The sequence below is a fragment of the Cyprinus carpio genome, chromosome B13 (assembly GCF_018340385.1).
Source record: "Cyprinus carpio isolate SPL01 chromosome B13, ASM1834038v1, whole genome shotgun sequence".
Taxonomy (NCBI): domain Eukaryota; kingdom Metazoa; phylum Chordata; class Actinopteri; order Cypriniformes; family Cyprinidae; genus Cyprinus; species Cyprinus carpio.
Genome location: NC_056609.1, coordinates 4,864,462 through 4,881,836, shown reverse-complemented (window position 1 = coordinate 4,881,836; position 17,375 = coordinate 4,864,462). Strand labels below are relative to the sequence as shown.

At 36.2% G+C, this 17,375-nt stretch overlaps 1 protein-coding gene across 3 annotated transcripts in view; it reads right to left on the bottom strand.

The window, feature by feature from the left end:
• LOC109057580 (collagen alpha-1(XXI) chain-like) overlaps positions 1 to 17,375 on the bottom strand; it is a 77,216-nt gene that overhangs the window by 35,780 nt on the left and 24,061 nt on the right. For all 3 annotated transcript variants that reach the window (XM_042736077.1, XM_042736079.1, XM_042736078.1), the window contains 7 exons: positions 10,267 to 10,320; positions 10,127 to 10,180; positions 9,757 to 9,810; positions 7,906 to 7,959; positions 6,810 to 6,863; positions 6,573 to 6,626; positions 5,831 to 5,884 (listed from right to left, as the gene is read on the bottom strand). In XM_042736077.1, coding sequence (XP_042592011.1) covers positions 5,831 to 5,884; positions 6,573 to 6,626; positions 6,810 to 6,863; positions 7,906 to 7,959; positions 9,757 to 9,810; positions 10,127 to 10,180; positions 10,267 to 10,320 — 378 coding nt within the window. The remainder of the gene's footprint in view (positions 1 to 5,830; positions 5,885 to 6,572; positions 6,627 to 6,809; positions 6,864 to 7,905; positions 7,960 to 9,756; positions 9,811 to 10,126; positions 10,181 to 10,266; positions 10,321 to 17,375) is intronic.

Below are 17,375 nucleotides of genomic sequence, written 5' to 3'. Positions count from 1 at the left end.
TTTTTGACTAGTTTTGGCTATATGGTTATAGCCATACCAATTTATTTGTGTGTATATGTGTGTGTGTGTGTGTGTGTGTGTGTGTGTCAGTCATTTCTTATTTTTGAGATTGCTTGTGAGTATTGTGTGTGTGTGTGTGTGTAAGTGGATGTGTTGGTTTTGCAGTCTTGATGTTTCAGAGTTTAACCCTGTCATTGCTGTGTACTTTTCTTCTGCATTGTGTCAGATTTGTAGATTGTAGATTGTTTTTGTCCAATTTTCCATTCATTTCCTATGGTCGGCCATTTTTGACCACAAGTGTGACTATTTTTTTAACAACCACTCAGCCCAAACAAATCACCCCATTTGTGTGTGTTTTTTTGTGTGTGTGTGTGTGTGTGTGTGTGTGTGTGTGTGTTCACATATCTATGCCATAAAAGTTGCCAAGTTTCCTACCATTCTGATGAAGCTGTGATTTTTAAAAATTCAAAACAGACAATTCTTCGGAGACAGAAGAACATCATGACCAACTGGATGATTTGATAAATATAAGTTTCCCCCCAACACTTTTAACCTTTTATAATCTTGTTCTGATTATGCACATCTCTCTCTTTATATAAGTGCTGTAGATCTCTAAGAAACAGCTGCCTTGATTTCATCTGCCAGGATTCGGCAGTGGCCTCTGAACATAGTCTTACTGAAGCGAAAGAAGTATCAATGCATAAATGATTTAGACAACTACTGCCAAGTACAATGTTTAGATGTCAGTACCGCAAATGTTGATGCTGTAAATTGTTATTGGCAGGCACTTCTTAAGCAGGTCCTCGAACATTACCCACAGAGGAAAAATATAATATACAGTACAGTGGCTCAAAAACGTTTTTAGACATTAAGACACTGTTAAATATATATGAATGCCATTGCATTAAAAAAAGCTCCATATATTTGTTTACCTAGGAAAAGAACATTTTCTAAATCTTTTCAAAGTTTCAAAGTAGGTTTTAATATTTGGAAACTTCAGAAGTTAGTGGAACATGGATACTTAACATGATAAACTACTCATGTGGTTACTCTATAGGACGCCTTTGAGAACTTGAAGGCAACAGACTTCATACTGCCACTAAAATTACACTAACACCACATGGTTAAAAGTCATTGCAAAAAAAAAAAATAGCCTCAGAAAAGTGAAGCTAGTTCAAAAAAGAAGCTGTAGCATCACTCAGTCCTCTACATCTATGAGTAAATCACTAAATGTAGTCAAAAATAGACTAGACTAAACATTGTCTGCATTTTTAGAGTTCAGTTGGCAGTGCTTGAGTTAGTGACTAAGAATCAGTTTAGCACAGATGGTTCCCAGTGGTTCCCAACCACGTTCCTGGACACCTGATTCCTACACACTTGATTCAGGTCAGAAGATCGTTAATAAAGACTTAAAGACCTGAAATGGGTGTATGAAACCTTCTACACACTGCACGATTTTAGCAATCCTAGAACATCATAACAGATCACACTGTGCAACATGTATCTAATAAACTTGGGTACGACATGCATGTAGACTGTACGATGATGACATTTATTGACTCGTAGGCTATGACGCCCTTTTCTATAGATGAATAAAATGTCATCAGCATGTGATAAACAAAAAGAGCAAGATGAATTACACTTTAGCAGTTGTAGTTTTTATGAGTGCTGAAAAAAAGTGGAAGCAGCGAAAGAGGAAGGCATAAGAGATTGAGGTAAGCAGTTTTATGTTTTATCAATGCCTTGTTGCATTTTTATTGGCTGGTCAGTTAACGTGGATAGTAGCAGCAAACATGCTGAATTTCTAATACTGTCATAAAATTATTGCAAGCTATCATTGGTCGCAAGACCGAGGCAAGGGCCGTCTTTGAACCTCTCTCACAGGACCACCGTTTAGGAGCCACAATCACAGATGTCTTGGGCGTAAGACAAAGGACACATGGAAAATGTGCACTATTGTGGGGCTCCAGGAACAGGAACTGCACTTGGACACTGACTGAGACAGGAAAGACTGAGTTAGCTCATTTACGGAGGCGTGGAAAGATCCATTCTAAATGTAAATATTTGTTTGTGTTTTCCCTCTCCGTCTTGACAACACACTATTCCCACTGATATCAATGGATTTTCAGAGTTCTCTCACGCTTCATGTGCCTGACTCACCGTCGCTTAGCTGAGGGCATGTTTTCTGTTTCTTTCTCTCACACACATAGGAAAGGAACAGGAAACAAGAGATTCTTACATTCTTGTTTATTCCTGTAAAATGACTGAATGCGTTTGGAATTACTCATTATTTTAGTCTGTCATGTAAAAGCCTTTACTAAGCAGAAGCTACAGGTGGTTTCTTTCAGCAATGTGTGGTTCTAATATACAAATGCTTACCTATCACAGTCCACCTTTTAATTTCTGCAAATCATTTTATACACAGTATTTTATACACAGACTAGTAATCCTTTACGTAGCCTCCTGAGAGCTTGAATATGAAAGTAATAGTCGGTCCAGTGGTTTATTAATGAACAGCAAAATAAACAATGTTTTACAATTTTAGCATATCCAACAAAGCCACCTTGGTGCATTTTCCACAATAAGCGGAAGCATATGTTTGGTCTGAGTTTGCTCTGCAGGGACCAGTAAAAGAACATGGAAACTTGTAGCAAAAAGTGCCTTTCATTTCTTTGAGGACATAAATTCTCACCTCACTGAAAATGACCTTGAAAAAGAATAGAACAAGAGGGGCAAACTAAACTTAGCTATTGGCACCTTTGGTAAATGTGAGTAAAGGTGGCTGTGAAAATAAATCTGCATTGTTTATCCTTTTGATCTTTCATTAAAATATATATATATATATATAAATATATAATATAACTATATATATATATATATATATATATATATATATATATATATATATAAATACAAAATTCTAACCTTTCATTGAAGTAAAACAATGAAAAGTGGGGGAAATACTCACAAATAAATGTTTTTTTCTCTAGTTCACGTTAGCCACAGTTACTGGCACCCAATTATTGCAACATCCTTTTCTCAAGATAAAAATTGAGTTTTCTCCTATAATGCCTGATGAGTTTGGAGAACACTTGACAAGAGATCAGAGACCATTCCTTCATCCAGAATCTCTCCAGATCCTTCAAAATACCAGCTCCATGTTGGTGCTTCTCTTCAGTTCACCACACTAATTTTCTAGAGGGTTCAGGTCAGATGACTGAGACAGCCATGGCAGAAGTTTCATTTTGTGCTCAGTGACACTTTTTGTGTTGATTTTGATGTGTGTTTTGGATCATTGTCTTGATGGAAGATCCAAACATGGTCCATTATAAGATTTCTTACAGAGTCTGTAGGTTTAGATTTTTTATCTGTTGGTATTTGATAGAATCCATGATGCCGTGTATCTGAACAAGATGTCCAGGACCTCCGGATATTTAAACGTGGACATGGGGTACTTTTTTATCACTGTTTGATTTAACTGTGGACATGGGGTACTTTTTATCCCTGTTTGCACCAAACCCATCTGGTGGGTCTGCTGCCAAAAAGCTCTTTTTTAGTTTTATCTGACTATAAAAACCAGTCCAGTTTGAAGTTCCAGTCGTGTCTGACAACTGAACCTGCTGGAGTTTGTTTTCGGATGAGCCAGGATTTTTTTGTTTATTTCTTTGTTTGAAACCCATGTAAACAACATGCGGTGATGCAGGGGTTTGATATATATATATATATATAGGTAATCTGGCCTTTGTGTTCCTCATATTTATAATTCTGTAACGGGAAGTCATGGCTGAACAATTTTATGCTCCTACTCACATTGGTGTGCTAAAAAAAATATAAATATGAATAGGAATATACTTCAGAGATATTTTACTTATAAGAATTTCTAGGGATGCCAATAATGGTAGCCAACATGCATTGGAGAAAAACATTTATTTCATAATGTGAGTTTCCCCCCACTTTCAATTGTTTCACTTCAATGAAAGTTTACAATTTTGTCAATTTTTTGAATGGAAGATCAAAAAGATAAATGATGCAGATTCCATCTTTTCTCATATTTACCAAGGGTGCCAATATTAGTGGGCGGCACTATATAGTACTGATATACCTCACGACTACGAGTGAAATTACTGTAAAATTGCTAGCCATATTTCTATACTTCTGTAATGCCAATATACAATAGCAATACATAGCAATATGTATTCATTTCAAATGAATGTATTGATTCATAGCAAAAAAATACACTGAAACTCAATTAATTTAACTTAATTAACTTTTTAACTTAATCATAATGGAATCACACTAGCTACTGTAGGTACAGTAGTGGCCAAAAGTAATGGCTGTCAGTGGCTGGTAAGTTTTTTAGGAAAACTGACATATTAACCCTTTATTCAGACATATTAAAAATGCATTCAATTTTGTAAGCATATTACACAGTTGTGCTTGGAGTGTAAAACTATATATAAATGCTCCACATTTCGATTGTTTCATTTGTGATGATGCAAAAGCTGACATACAAAGCTTGTACTCATTATTCCAAAGCTTTAATTCAGTCAGCCAATGTGGGAATTGTTAGCAATATTATTAAACATTATCATGTGGGTCTTTGAGCTGTCTTCTGCAGCCAAGGAGGATATTATCAAAATGGCTAAATCTGGTCAGTTTACTTAGGATATTGCTTGTTTGCTGGTTGTGATGTCCACAGAATTATTGCAAAGCACCGTTAGACAGGTACCGTGCAGAAGCACTGGTCCAAAAGAGACGAGTGAGTGCTGCCAGGTCTCAGCAGTTGTCAAGAATCTCTGGTTTTATCTCGCACTGCAAGGTGAGTATGGAAGATCTACTTGGAGAACAATCATCTAATTTCTATCACAGTCACGATCTCAAACACACAATGCATGCAATGAAAGTGCACTGGGACAGCATTACATAATCCAACTGAAACCCTTTTAAACTTTAATCAAAGCTGATGAATGAAGAATTCAATGCTTTTCAAGGCATTACGCACAACATATGCACTAAGCTTAGAGAGCAATGCCCAGAGAATGGCTGCTGTAAAAAAAAAAAAAAAAAAAAAAAAGTTTGCCTTTTTTGACACTTAATTTTGTCAGTCAGATAACTTAACCAACTTTAAAGTTTTCTTCTTTTCAATATAACATGCTCTTCATATTTATTTTTAAACATACTCTTCATATTTTGATATTTTGACCTTACTTCAGGCCACTACTGTACTGTACTGTATGTACAAAGCTAAGCAGCATCAGCAAATGACACCAGAATGAAATTTACTACTGCTGACAATTATTGCATAATTATTCTATTACCATTTCTGTTACTATTGTATGATCAATGTAAAATGTCCAGTCTGGCTCCTAAAGCAAATGCTGAAAGCGAACTAGATCATCTTAAATTTGAGACAATGCATTGTATAGATTGCTGTTTATCCCAAAACCAGCTAGATGGCTCTAGTTAGCTGGCTTTCATTAAAACTTGAAGTGTTCTCCCAGTAGAGCTATAAAAATCTGTGGCTCTTAGACCAATTTCTCTAAAGATGAGTTTAGCGCTAGTCTGCTGAACTGCATTGCTGAGTCACTTACAGTTTTTCTCAGACTACATTGAAATTTTCTTCTCCCCAGTCCAGCTGCAAAGACTTAACCACCAATAAGACTTCAAATCATGTCATCATTGAGCCAAACTGGAGTGTTGTATTAGATGAAGCAAAAAATGTGAGTATTCCTCATCAGTTTCTCTGCTTAAATGCTGTCCGGTATTATTTAATAGCTTGCAGTCCACCCACTAAAACAGCTGGCAAAGATTTGTTTTAAGATATACTCACAGGATGTCCCTCTCTTCCATCCACTCCAGGAATTCCAGGCGGTCCTGGATCTCCCTGAAGAGTCAAAGATCATATAGTCAGAATAAAAGTGCGCCACATCTCTTTAACTTAACAGGAATGGAAGTGTTTAAAACTTGTTGGATTTTTTCATGCAAATAACAATGAGCGCATTTTGCATGCATACAATACTAAGAACATTTCACTTCAAATCCTTATGTTTTTTTTTTTTTTTTTTTTTTTTTTTTATATACAAATTTGTCAACATAATGATTATTAAACATAGAATGACTCAGTGGTGAGTTCATTGCTGTTCATTGCTGCTTCATTGCCTTCATTGCTGTTCTCTGTCTTAAAGAAATAAAGGTTCACTTTAAGGGAGTAGTGCATGTTTAAAGATCTGAAACTAATCAAATAATCCAGGATTTATCATATAGGCAACCACTAAGATGTTGAGGGACAGCTTGGTTTAATAAAAACCATCTGTAAGCCTGGAAAAAAGACAGTGTAGATCAACATGAAAGATGAAACAATGGTGCAAACCTTTTTATGGCTTTCCATAAGGAGATTCTGTACTAGCATATCTTTTCATGCAATTCTGTCAAATAATACTGCAAACTGGAATCCTGTGTAGCCTCCTTAAAGTGGGCTTGCCAAATATTCTCAATGGTCCATGTTCACAGTTCAAGGAAGCCATTAAACATGTTCAGTCTTTTATGGTGAGAAGAACTCTATCAGTACAGACCTTTAAACCAATTCCTCCAGGAATTCCATCTTTCCCATCCCTGCCAGGTGCTCCTGATAAACACACACACACACACACACACACACACACACACACACACACACACACACACACACACACACACACACACACACACACACACACACACACACACACACACACACAAATTAGCATTAAAGCATAATGACTGGCTACTCACTAAAATGAAGTGGACAAATGATTGAGTGGTAAACATACAAGCTCTCCTGGATATCCAGGTGGACCAGCAGGGCCTCTAATCCCTTTTTCTCCCTAAAATAAACAGTATGTCTGTTAATGCAATATAGAGTATTGGAACATAACAAACAAACGAGGTTGCATTGCTGCTCAAACCATTAACAGATTTGATTTGTGAAAGTTATTGTTTTATTTATCCATACCAGCATCTCCCTAAGCTAAAAAGGAAATACTGTATTATTCCAACATTATATCAGTACTTTTCAGCACAGGGACTTTTTCAATAGATCATGCACCAAAAAAAAAAAAAAAAACTATTTCTAGGGGGGGGGGACTGTAATATAAAGTGGGATAAAAACGTATCCAGTGAAGAGCTGAGGTATGGTGCAGATCCAATGCCACTGTTTACACGAACAGTCTTAGAACAATACTAGCATTACTGGTCAGGTGGGGGCAAAGAGAAGCAGGGCTACATTTATCCTGAATGACAGGCCTAAATTTTGAAGTGCTCTAAATTTTCATGTCAAGAGAAATAAAAAAAAACAAACAAACAAAACAATGAGAACAAAGAGAGCTGGAAATAAAAAGGGAAGATTTATGCTATGGTTAAAGAGTATGTAAACAATGTCTGCAACGTATGTACGCAGATAGGTTGTTTACATTCAGATCGAACAGCATACATGGTTTACGTGTGTGATACTCTGTGCTGGTGACGCAGAACAGCATACATGGTTTACGTGTGTGATACTCTACAAAATGGTGCTATAGGGTGGCGCGGCGGAAACTGATTGTTGAATAAAGTTATTATTTCTGTGCTCTTTGCACACAAAAGTTATTCTCGTAGCTTTGTAAAATTGTGGTTGAACCACTGATGTCACATGGATTATTTTAAGAATGTCCTTGCTACATTTCTGAGCCTTGATCGTGTAAAGATCCTTGCTGTCTATGGGAGGGTCAGAGAGCTCTCGGAATGCATCAGCAATATCTTAATTTGTGTTCCGAAGATGAACAGAGGTCTTACAGGTTTGGAATGACATGAGGGTGAGTAATTAATGGCAGAATTTTTGTTTTTGGGTGAACTATCCCTTTAAGAAAATTTAGAGGAAAGTATCCATACCATTTGTCCATCATTGCCTGGTAGTCCTTGTATTCCTTGATTGCCAGCAGACCCCTATAGAGAAAACACAGAGTAATAATTAATTTTAATTTCACTGATAATATTTTATATTTTATGTTTTAATATATACATAATGAACAAAGTTAAAGGATTAGTTCACCCAAAAATTCAAATTAGCCCATAAATTACTGAACCTCAAGTCATCCTAGGTGTATATGAGTTTTTTCTTTATAAGACAAATCCAGTCGGAGTTATATTAAAAATGGTCTTGTGATCTTTTCAGTTGTTTCATGGCACTGTGGGTGTTGCATGCATCAGTCCAAAAAAAGTGAAATAAAAAGCGCCCATCCATAAAAAAACCTGTTCACCTGGGGGTGAACAAAGGCCTTATGTAGTGAATCTACAGAAGCGCAAGCTACAGTAAAGTGATTATTACATTTTGAATATGGATATTTTTCTTACAAAAACGCATCAATTCGCTACAGAATCAATTTGCTCTTTTTTATGGGTGGGCGCTTTTTATTTAACTTCTTTTTAAATGATTCATGCAACACCCGTTAAGTGTCATGAGTTTGAAAGATCAAAGACATTTTTTTTATATAACTCATACTGGATTCGTCTGAAAGAAGAAAGTCACATGCACCTAGGATGACTTGAGGGTGAGTAATTTATTGGCTAATTTTCATTTTTGGGTGAACTAACCCTTTAATCAGTGGCTTTAAATAGTATTTGGAGACTTTCAAATTAAACATAAAAATAGGAATGTCACTATCAAGCATACTTTTTTTCTTCTTTTGGAATCCGTAGGGAAACCTTAACTCTTCTTATTGTTGAAAACAGGTTTATAAAGGATTCTCATTGCACATTTGGGAGATGTTTGGCACACGCTGCATTGTAAAATGCAAATTAAGTGACTCAAACTCACACAGCACTTGCAGAGTTCGAGTGGAGTAGCATTATGTTAATCTCTGATGCTCGCACAAATCAACTCACAACCATGCATTACCAAAATAATCACCTAAGAGATAACAAACTCTCTGAAACCCGATGAAAAGGTAAGGATCAATTAGACATTCTTATTAGAACTAGTTCACATTTTGTGACAGACAAATGAAGCATTTTCATGTGCGAGTTGTTAAAAAAAATAGTAACACAGTGGTATTCTTGACTGTGGGTACTATAAAAATGAATATGATTTACTATGATTTAAGCTATTATTAATTCTAGTCAATTGTTAATTTAATAGCTAATGGACTATTATTTGTAATCCAAAAGTTGCATGTAAAAGCCACGTTGACATGATATTAAAATGTAAGACATGAAAATGGACTACGATCTCTGAAGACTGTTGCCAGGTCCACATGGAATAAGTACCCTCAGATTTCCACCTAATACATTTTTGATTATTACATATTTAGGCTAATTTGATAATCCTTGAATTGGAATTAAAAGTGTAGTACTGTCATCATCTTCATTTTAGATATTTTAAATCCATTACACAGGATTCCCCCAAAGATTCCCCCAAGAAATTTTACCAAATTAAAGCAAAATCCCATATGTGCCTGATTAATGACAATTTAAAAAAAAAAAAAAAATTGCACAGGCATCTTGGAACAGTGCTCCATATATATATATATATATATATATATATATATATATATATATATATATATATGTGTGTGTGTGTGTGTGTGTGTGTGTGTGTGTGTGTGTGTGTGTGTTTGTGAAGATGTTCCTACATATAATCATTTTTACCTCATATTTTACTGTCAACGATAAAACAACAATGGCCAAATAAATTATTCCATCTACAGTATTTATTAAACATCTTTTAACACTTTTAAAACTGACCTTTTCACCTGGTTTGCCAGGTGGCCCTGGTAAACCTGGGATACCGCTGTCACCCTAAAGACAAACACACACACACACACACAGTGAAAAAAAAAATCATTTCAACAAATTCAGCGAAATAATTTCTCTATAATCTAATGATATTCTAAATAATATCTACCTGAACTTAAATATACTAAGCAAAATCTAAACAAAACCAGTCACAAGTATTGACTCAAATTAAAATTAAAAACCTTGGAATATGTGTGAGGTATCTGAGTAAACTGACTCTGCATCTAAAAACTTATGAGAGCATATGTGAATAGATGGTGACTAAATATGTTGCCATAATTAAAATAGTTCATTTAGGGATAAAGTCATAGCTTCTTACTGCTTCCCCGGGACTTCCCTTTACCCCCTTATGCCCATCAGCTCCACGTGGCCCCTGTTCAAACAGAAAAAAAAGTGGCATGATCAAGTATCTCATGAGGTTTTATAGGGTATGTCTATTTCTGACTCGTGCATTCATACCTGCATGCCAGGAGAGCCTTGAAAGCCGGGACTTCCTCGAGAACCTGGGACACCTTCAAAAAAGAAAGAGTCCTATATTAGTCTGACCCACAGTCATGCAAATGAATATAAAGGTGAGTCTGGAAGAACACAATACAGAAAGTCACAGCTTTCAGTCTTTTCCCACATTATAATATTTGCCACATTCCACAGGGATCATATAATGAAAAATCTAATCTGCCTTATTCATTTGAGATAAAAGAGTTTGATATAGTGTGTACATATACTGCAAATTTCAGAACTCAAAACATCCTTCTCAGCCCAAAATGTGCATTTATCTACTTTATATTTTATAGAAATTTAATTAAATTAAATTAAATTGAATGTAATCTTTTATTGAGGCTACCATAAGCCTCAAAAATGACTTATAAACTTTGCGATTGCAAATATATTAAGGCATGACTTCGCTGAATAATGATTGCATGTTTTCAGATAACTATGTGAAGACAATAGAGTTCATACAGCACTTCATGAAAGTCTAGGACTTTCAAGCACTTTGTATTTTTTTTTTCAAGGAACTAGTACAATACATATTTTTCTTAAATTACCTTTTTTTTCCCACATTCTCTTCATCCTTATAGAATATAATATATACTGTACTAAAGTAAAACAGATTAAGGACAGAATATTAATTAAAAATATTAAAGGGATAGCTCAGAACGTAATCAAGGTAATGAGCATTATATATGTTCACAAAAAACACAGAGTAATCCAAAAAACCAACCAATGCCTCCCGCCAATTAAAAAGAAGAAGAAGAAGACACCAACAGCATGAATCAATTTACAAAATAAAAGACATGAAAACAAGAACATGAAACAAAACCCAAAACAGACATTACAACTGATGTCTTTGCTACGTTTCTGTACATTGATCGTGGTAATATCATTGCTATCTATGGAGGGTCAGAGAGCTCTCAGATTCCAAAAAAAATATTTTAATCTGTGTTAAAGACGTATATTATATGCAGGGCCGTCCTTTGGGTGGTGTAACTGGTCACACTGGGCCCCACAGTGAAACCCCCCCCCCCAAAAAAAGAAAAAAAGCGATCGCAAATGGACAGGGGGAGCATGATCAAATACATACAGGTATAGGCGGGCCGGGACAGTCAAACTCATCCTAGTCTTTTACTGGAGCATGAACCCTGAAAAGCTCTACAGCCTAAAATACGTCTTAGGCGGGCCGGGGCAATCTGTTCGCATTTTGAGCGGGGATATATTATGAATAACATTAGAGACATTATTTAATACCTTTTGTTCAAAATATGTATTTGTTTCTCATCTGTGCAAACCACATGCACATATTCCTTTGAAATGTAAAACCCTTTTTTAAAGTCCCCATGAATTCAAAATTAAAGTTTTTTTTTTTTTGGTGTTAGTATCAATATGTTAGTCTTAAGGTTATCTATAAGGCAGTGTGCTCCAAAACTAAATTCGCATTTAGAAGATATAACCATTAAAAGCTTGCAGATTGTCACATCCGCCAAAATGCCTCAACAATTTTTTTGACGTCACACCGTACTTCATCTTCTCATCAAATCTTCTGACCAATCAAATGCTCTCTAGAATCCAAAGTGCCCACCCCCTGCACCATAAATAGACGCTGAAGATCGGTCACTTGTTCACAGTGTAGTATTTCATGTACAGTGAATGGCTCGTAGTGCACAATATAGGCGATAGGGAACAATTCAGACAGTGTAAATAAGCTTTCGATTGGTGCAAATGAGGTCTGGTTTCACGTTGTTTCACGCGAACTGCGGCAGCACACACAGTCTGATCAGGACTTTGGCTCCAGTCCAGAGACGCGATCGCACTGAGCAGATCATATGTGCGAGTCAGCATATATTAAAACCTTTTATAACTACACAGCCTCAGCATGATTATGACCACTATTTTGTTTTACTGAGAGTTTCATATTGAATCTAGGGGGTAATCTATTAGACTGTGGCTGTCAAATGCGGCTTTACCGAGCTCAAAGGCTCTGGCCTGAGCAGATATAAACCAAACGTTATTGGCTATTTTAAAAAGGGGCAGGGCTGCTAGATATGTCCCGCCCTCTCTTCCTGTTTCAGTTGAAATTACATCACCACATAGAATAATGCTGCGTGTTTCAACCCGGCCCCTCCGGCCTCTGCACGCGGCTCACTCTAGGCCTCCGGCCCTCAAGGCCACTTTGCTGCAGCTGTGAATTGCCGCTGGTTTCATCTGGCCAGAGGGAGAACTGTGAGCCAGGTTTCTCCCAAGGTTTTTTTTTCTCCATTCTGTCACTGCTGGAGTTTTGTTCGTTGAGCTGTCGCCTCTGGCTTGCTTAGTTGTTGGACACTTCATTTACAGTGATATCGTTGACTGATTGCAAATGATTGCTACTATGTTAAACTGAACTGAGCTGCATGATGACATCACAAAATGAACTGCCTTTACACATTATTGACTACTGTTTTCCTATTAATGTTGTTCAGTTGCTTTATAATGGGTTTTTTAAAGTTATAAATGTCTTGATTGACTTGACTCCCAGTGTGTGACCGGACAAGGCATCACAATATGTTAAGAAGCATAACTATATTTCCGTTTATCACATGCGCTTGAGCCGCATTTGGCATAACATTTCCATCACACGCTTGAGGCTTGGCCATACAACGCGATGGCCCAATCAGAGCACACCTCTCTTTTCAGAGTGATGAGCTTTGTAAAAATCAATACTTTCAGAAGGCGGGGCATAGAGGAGAAACAATAATGTACAGTATGTGGAAAATAATGTGTTTTTTAACCTTAAACCGCATAAACACCTTTCAATACACCAAATACACAAAATAATGTTCTTTTTAGCAGCATCATATGATCCCTTTAACTGAAGTTGCTTTTCCAGGTGTATCAGACCCTACATTTGTAAAAGCTAAATTCAATCATTTCAAGGATTTTAAGGACCTTGTTCAAATAAGATTATATGGACTACTTTTACAATATGTTAATGATGCCATTTGCAGCTTGAATAACATTACCTTTCCAACCCCATTGTATGTGACAGGTTCATTGTCGGTAGGGTGTTACCAAACGTGTTTCAAAAGAACCAAAGTTTGATCAAAGTAAAACTTGGAAAACTTACAACACAGGTTTCAGTGACTCAGCTTAACTTAGTAACTGATCTGAGGTAGCCTATGTTTCCCAAACAACAATGTATCTCTCTGTTGTTTTGCTTACTTTTTAGTTGTTTGATTCAGTCTCATGTTCCCTCTTACATCATACTTAGCACTTACTCACAACACATTCTTTCTCATATAAATTATAATATTGTCAAATTGTGCCTAGGTTTCTGTGTTCAAGGACTCTTATTTTGGTATTCATTTTTTTGTTATCCATGTTCTTTTCCTGTTTCCTTTATTTCCTTGGTTTCAATGTTCTCATTGGTTTCCATTGTAATTTTGTTCAAGTGTTTCTAATTAAGTTATTGTTTACCCTGCGTTTATTTAGACCACCGTTCAGTTCGTTATTTTTTCATTCTTGTCAAGATATGTTTTGTTTTGCTATTCTCCTGCATTTTCCTTGTGCTCATGGTTGTTTTGTTTAGTATCTACTGCATGTGTACAGGTGCTGGTCATATAATTAATATCATCAAAAAGTTGATTTATTTCACTAATTCCATTCAGAAAGTGAAACTTGTATATTATATTTATTCATTACACACAGACTGATATATTTCAAATGTTTATTTCTTTTAATTTTTATGATTAGAACTGACAACTAAGGAAAATCCCAAATTCAGTATCTCAGAAAATTAGAATATTGTGAAAAGGTTCAATATTGAAGACACCTGGTGCCACACTCTAATCAGTTAATTAACTCAAAACACCTGCAAAGGCCTTTAAGTGGTCTCTCAGTCTAGTTCTGTAGGCTAAACAATCTTGGGGAAGACTGCTGACTTGACAGTTGTCCAAAAGACGACCACTGACACCTTGCACAAGTAGGGCAAGACACAAAAAGTCATTGCAAAAGAGGTTGGCTGTTCACAGAGCTCTGTGTCCAAGCACATTAACAGAGAGGCAAAGGGAAGGAAAAGATGTGATAGAAAAAAGTGTACAAGCAATAGGGATAACCGCACCCCTGGAGAGGATTGTGAAACAAAACCCATTCAAAAATGTGGGGGAGATTCACAAAGAGTGGACTGCAGCTGGACTCAGTGCTTCAAGAACCACTACACAAAGACATATGCAAGACATGGGTTTCAGCTGTCGCATTACTTGACAAGCCACTCTTGAACAACAGACAGCGTCAGAAGCGTCTCGCTTCAAAAAGGACTGGACTGCTGCTGAGTAGTCCAAAGGTATGTTCTCTGATGAAAGTAAATTTTGCATTTCCTTTGGATATCAGGGTCCCAGAGTCTGCAGGAAGAGAGGAGAGGCACACAATCCACATTGCTTTGAGGTCCAGTGTAAAGTTTCCACAGTCAGTGATGGTTTTCGGTGCCAATGTCATCTGCTGGTGTTGGTCCACTGTGTTTTCTGAGGTCCAAGGTCAACACAGCCATATACCAGGAAGTTTTAGAGCACTTCATGCTTCCTGCTGCTGACCAACTTTATGGAGATGCAGATTTAATTTTCCAACAGGGCTTGGCCCCAGAACACACTGTGCCAAAGCTTCCAGTTCCTGGTTTAAGGACCATGGTATCCCTGTTTTTAATTGGCCAGCAAACTCGCCTGACCTTAACCCCATAGAAAATCTATGGGGTATTGTGAAGAGGAAGATGTGATATGCCAGACCCAAGAATGCAGAGGCAGCTGAAGGCCACTATCAGAGCAACCTGGGCTCTCATAAACACTGAGCAGTGCCACAGACCGATCGACTCCCATGCCACGCCACATTGCTGCAGTAATTCAGGCAAAAGGAGCCCCAACTAAGTATTGAGTGCTGTACATGCTCATACTTTTCATTTTTATACTTTTTAGTTGGCTAAGATTTCTAAAAATAATTTCTTAGTATTGGTCTTAATTTATATTCTAATTGTCTGAGATACTGAATTTGGGATTTTCCTTAGTTGTCAGTTCTAATCATAAAAATTAAAAGTAATAAACATTTGAAATATATCAGTCTGTGTGTAATGAATGAATATAATATACAAGTTTCACTTTTTGAATGAAATTAATGAAATAAATCAACTTTTTGATGATATTCTAATTATATGAGAATAACAGATATAGTGCATGTTATCTTGCTTATTTTCTGTGGTGTGTGTGTGTGTGTGTGTGTGTGAAACCAGAAATCATATGGTGTGTGTGGAATAACAGATATAGTGCATGTTATCTTGCTTATTTTCCTCAAGAGCATGATCTATTTAGGTTCACACCAAACTAACCAGAAATCATATGCAGAATTATTGAACTATGCTTACAATGATGGAACTTGCAATCATAAGTTCTATCAGCATTTACTCACCCTCATGTTGTTCCAAACCCATATGAGATTCTTTTTTTCTATTGAACACAAAAGAATATTTGATTGATATGAAGCAAGAAGAATGTTGCTGGTAGCCATTGAATAGTATTTTCTCTACTGTGGAAGTCAATGGCTAACAGCAAATGTTTGGTTACCAACAACAAACAAAAAAACATCTTTAATTGGATGATACTGATTGTGCTGTATAGTTCACATTGTTTAGGCCAGCAGTTCTCAATTTCTGGTATTCCAAAAAGCAGTTTATGTGACATACCCAGGTATGTTTGAGGAGGGGGTTACCATAGTAACTTGCTCTCCGGAGCAGGTTTTGTTCCAGGGACTCAGCTTTCCGTTGCAAAATTGGTGGTAACTTTCAAGATATGTAAGTTACCATAGTAACTTGCTCTCCGGAGCAGGTTTTGTTCCAGGGTTAGTTCACTTCAGCGCTATCAGCACATGCATGATTAGCGCATGATCTACTGATGAGCCTTCAGAGGGCGTGACATATAGCACACAATATTATATATTAGTACAATACAGTTATGTATATAACCTACAATATATATCTATCATATATATATATATATATATATATATATAGTACAGACCAAAGGTTATTACTATTTTTAATGTTTTTGAAAGAAGTTTCTTCTACAAGCCATTTATTTGATCAAAAATATATTGTGAAATATTATTACAACTTAAAATAATAGTTTTCTATTTGATATACTATCTATAATTTATTCCTGTGATGCAAAGCTAATTTTCAGCTCATTACTCCAGCCTAGTGTCATGTAACATCCAGTCTATCACATGAACATTTAGAAATCATTCTAATATTCTGATTTATATGAGTGTTGGAAACAGTTCTGCTGTCTAATATATTTGATGAATAAAAGGTTAAAAAGAACTGTTTGTATTGTATCTAACTAATATAATTATTATATTTTATTGGCATATCATATCAGTTATCTGTAAAAATTATGACAAAATGTTTAATTTACTGTGTGTGTGTGTGGTGTAATGTTGTGTGTTGTGGTCTTGATTTAATATATAATTAGCATCAAACATATAAATATATATATTACATATCACACAAACATATCACAAATTTATATAAAATCACATCAAAATATACATATCTGATATGATTTAATATATAATTAGCATCAAACAAATGATGTAACTCTTATTCTCAAGGATTAAAGAGTAAACGGAAAAATAAAATAAAAATGATTGCAGAGCCATCAATTAGGTGGCGATATGCACTAAGCATGTAAACGATCATTGAACAAAAGAAGAAGAAAGAAACAGCATGGAACACTTTTTCTTAGCATCCGTTTCCATAGTGACTCTGTTGAGATTGTCTTGAATATTAACCAGGAACATATTCTGTGGTAAGCAAGGTTTGGGGTTAATCAACCGAGAGTTCAGGGTTTATCTGTACCAAGGTTTGAGAGAGTTCAGGGTTTATCTGACAGTCAGTTAACCGTGCTTTCTGGAATACACCCCTGGGGTGTTAGGGTTACATACCCTGAAAGTAACCTCCGATTTTAGATCCAACAGCTGAGGTTATCTGCTCGCTTACCCTCAAACATACCTGGGTATGTCACATAACCTGATTTTTGGAACCCCCCCCCCAGATC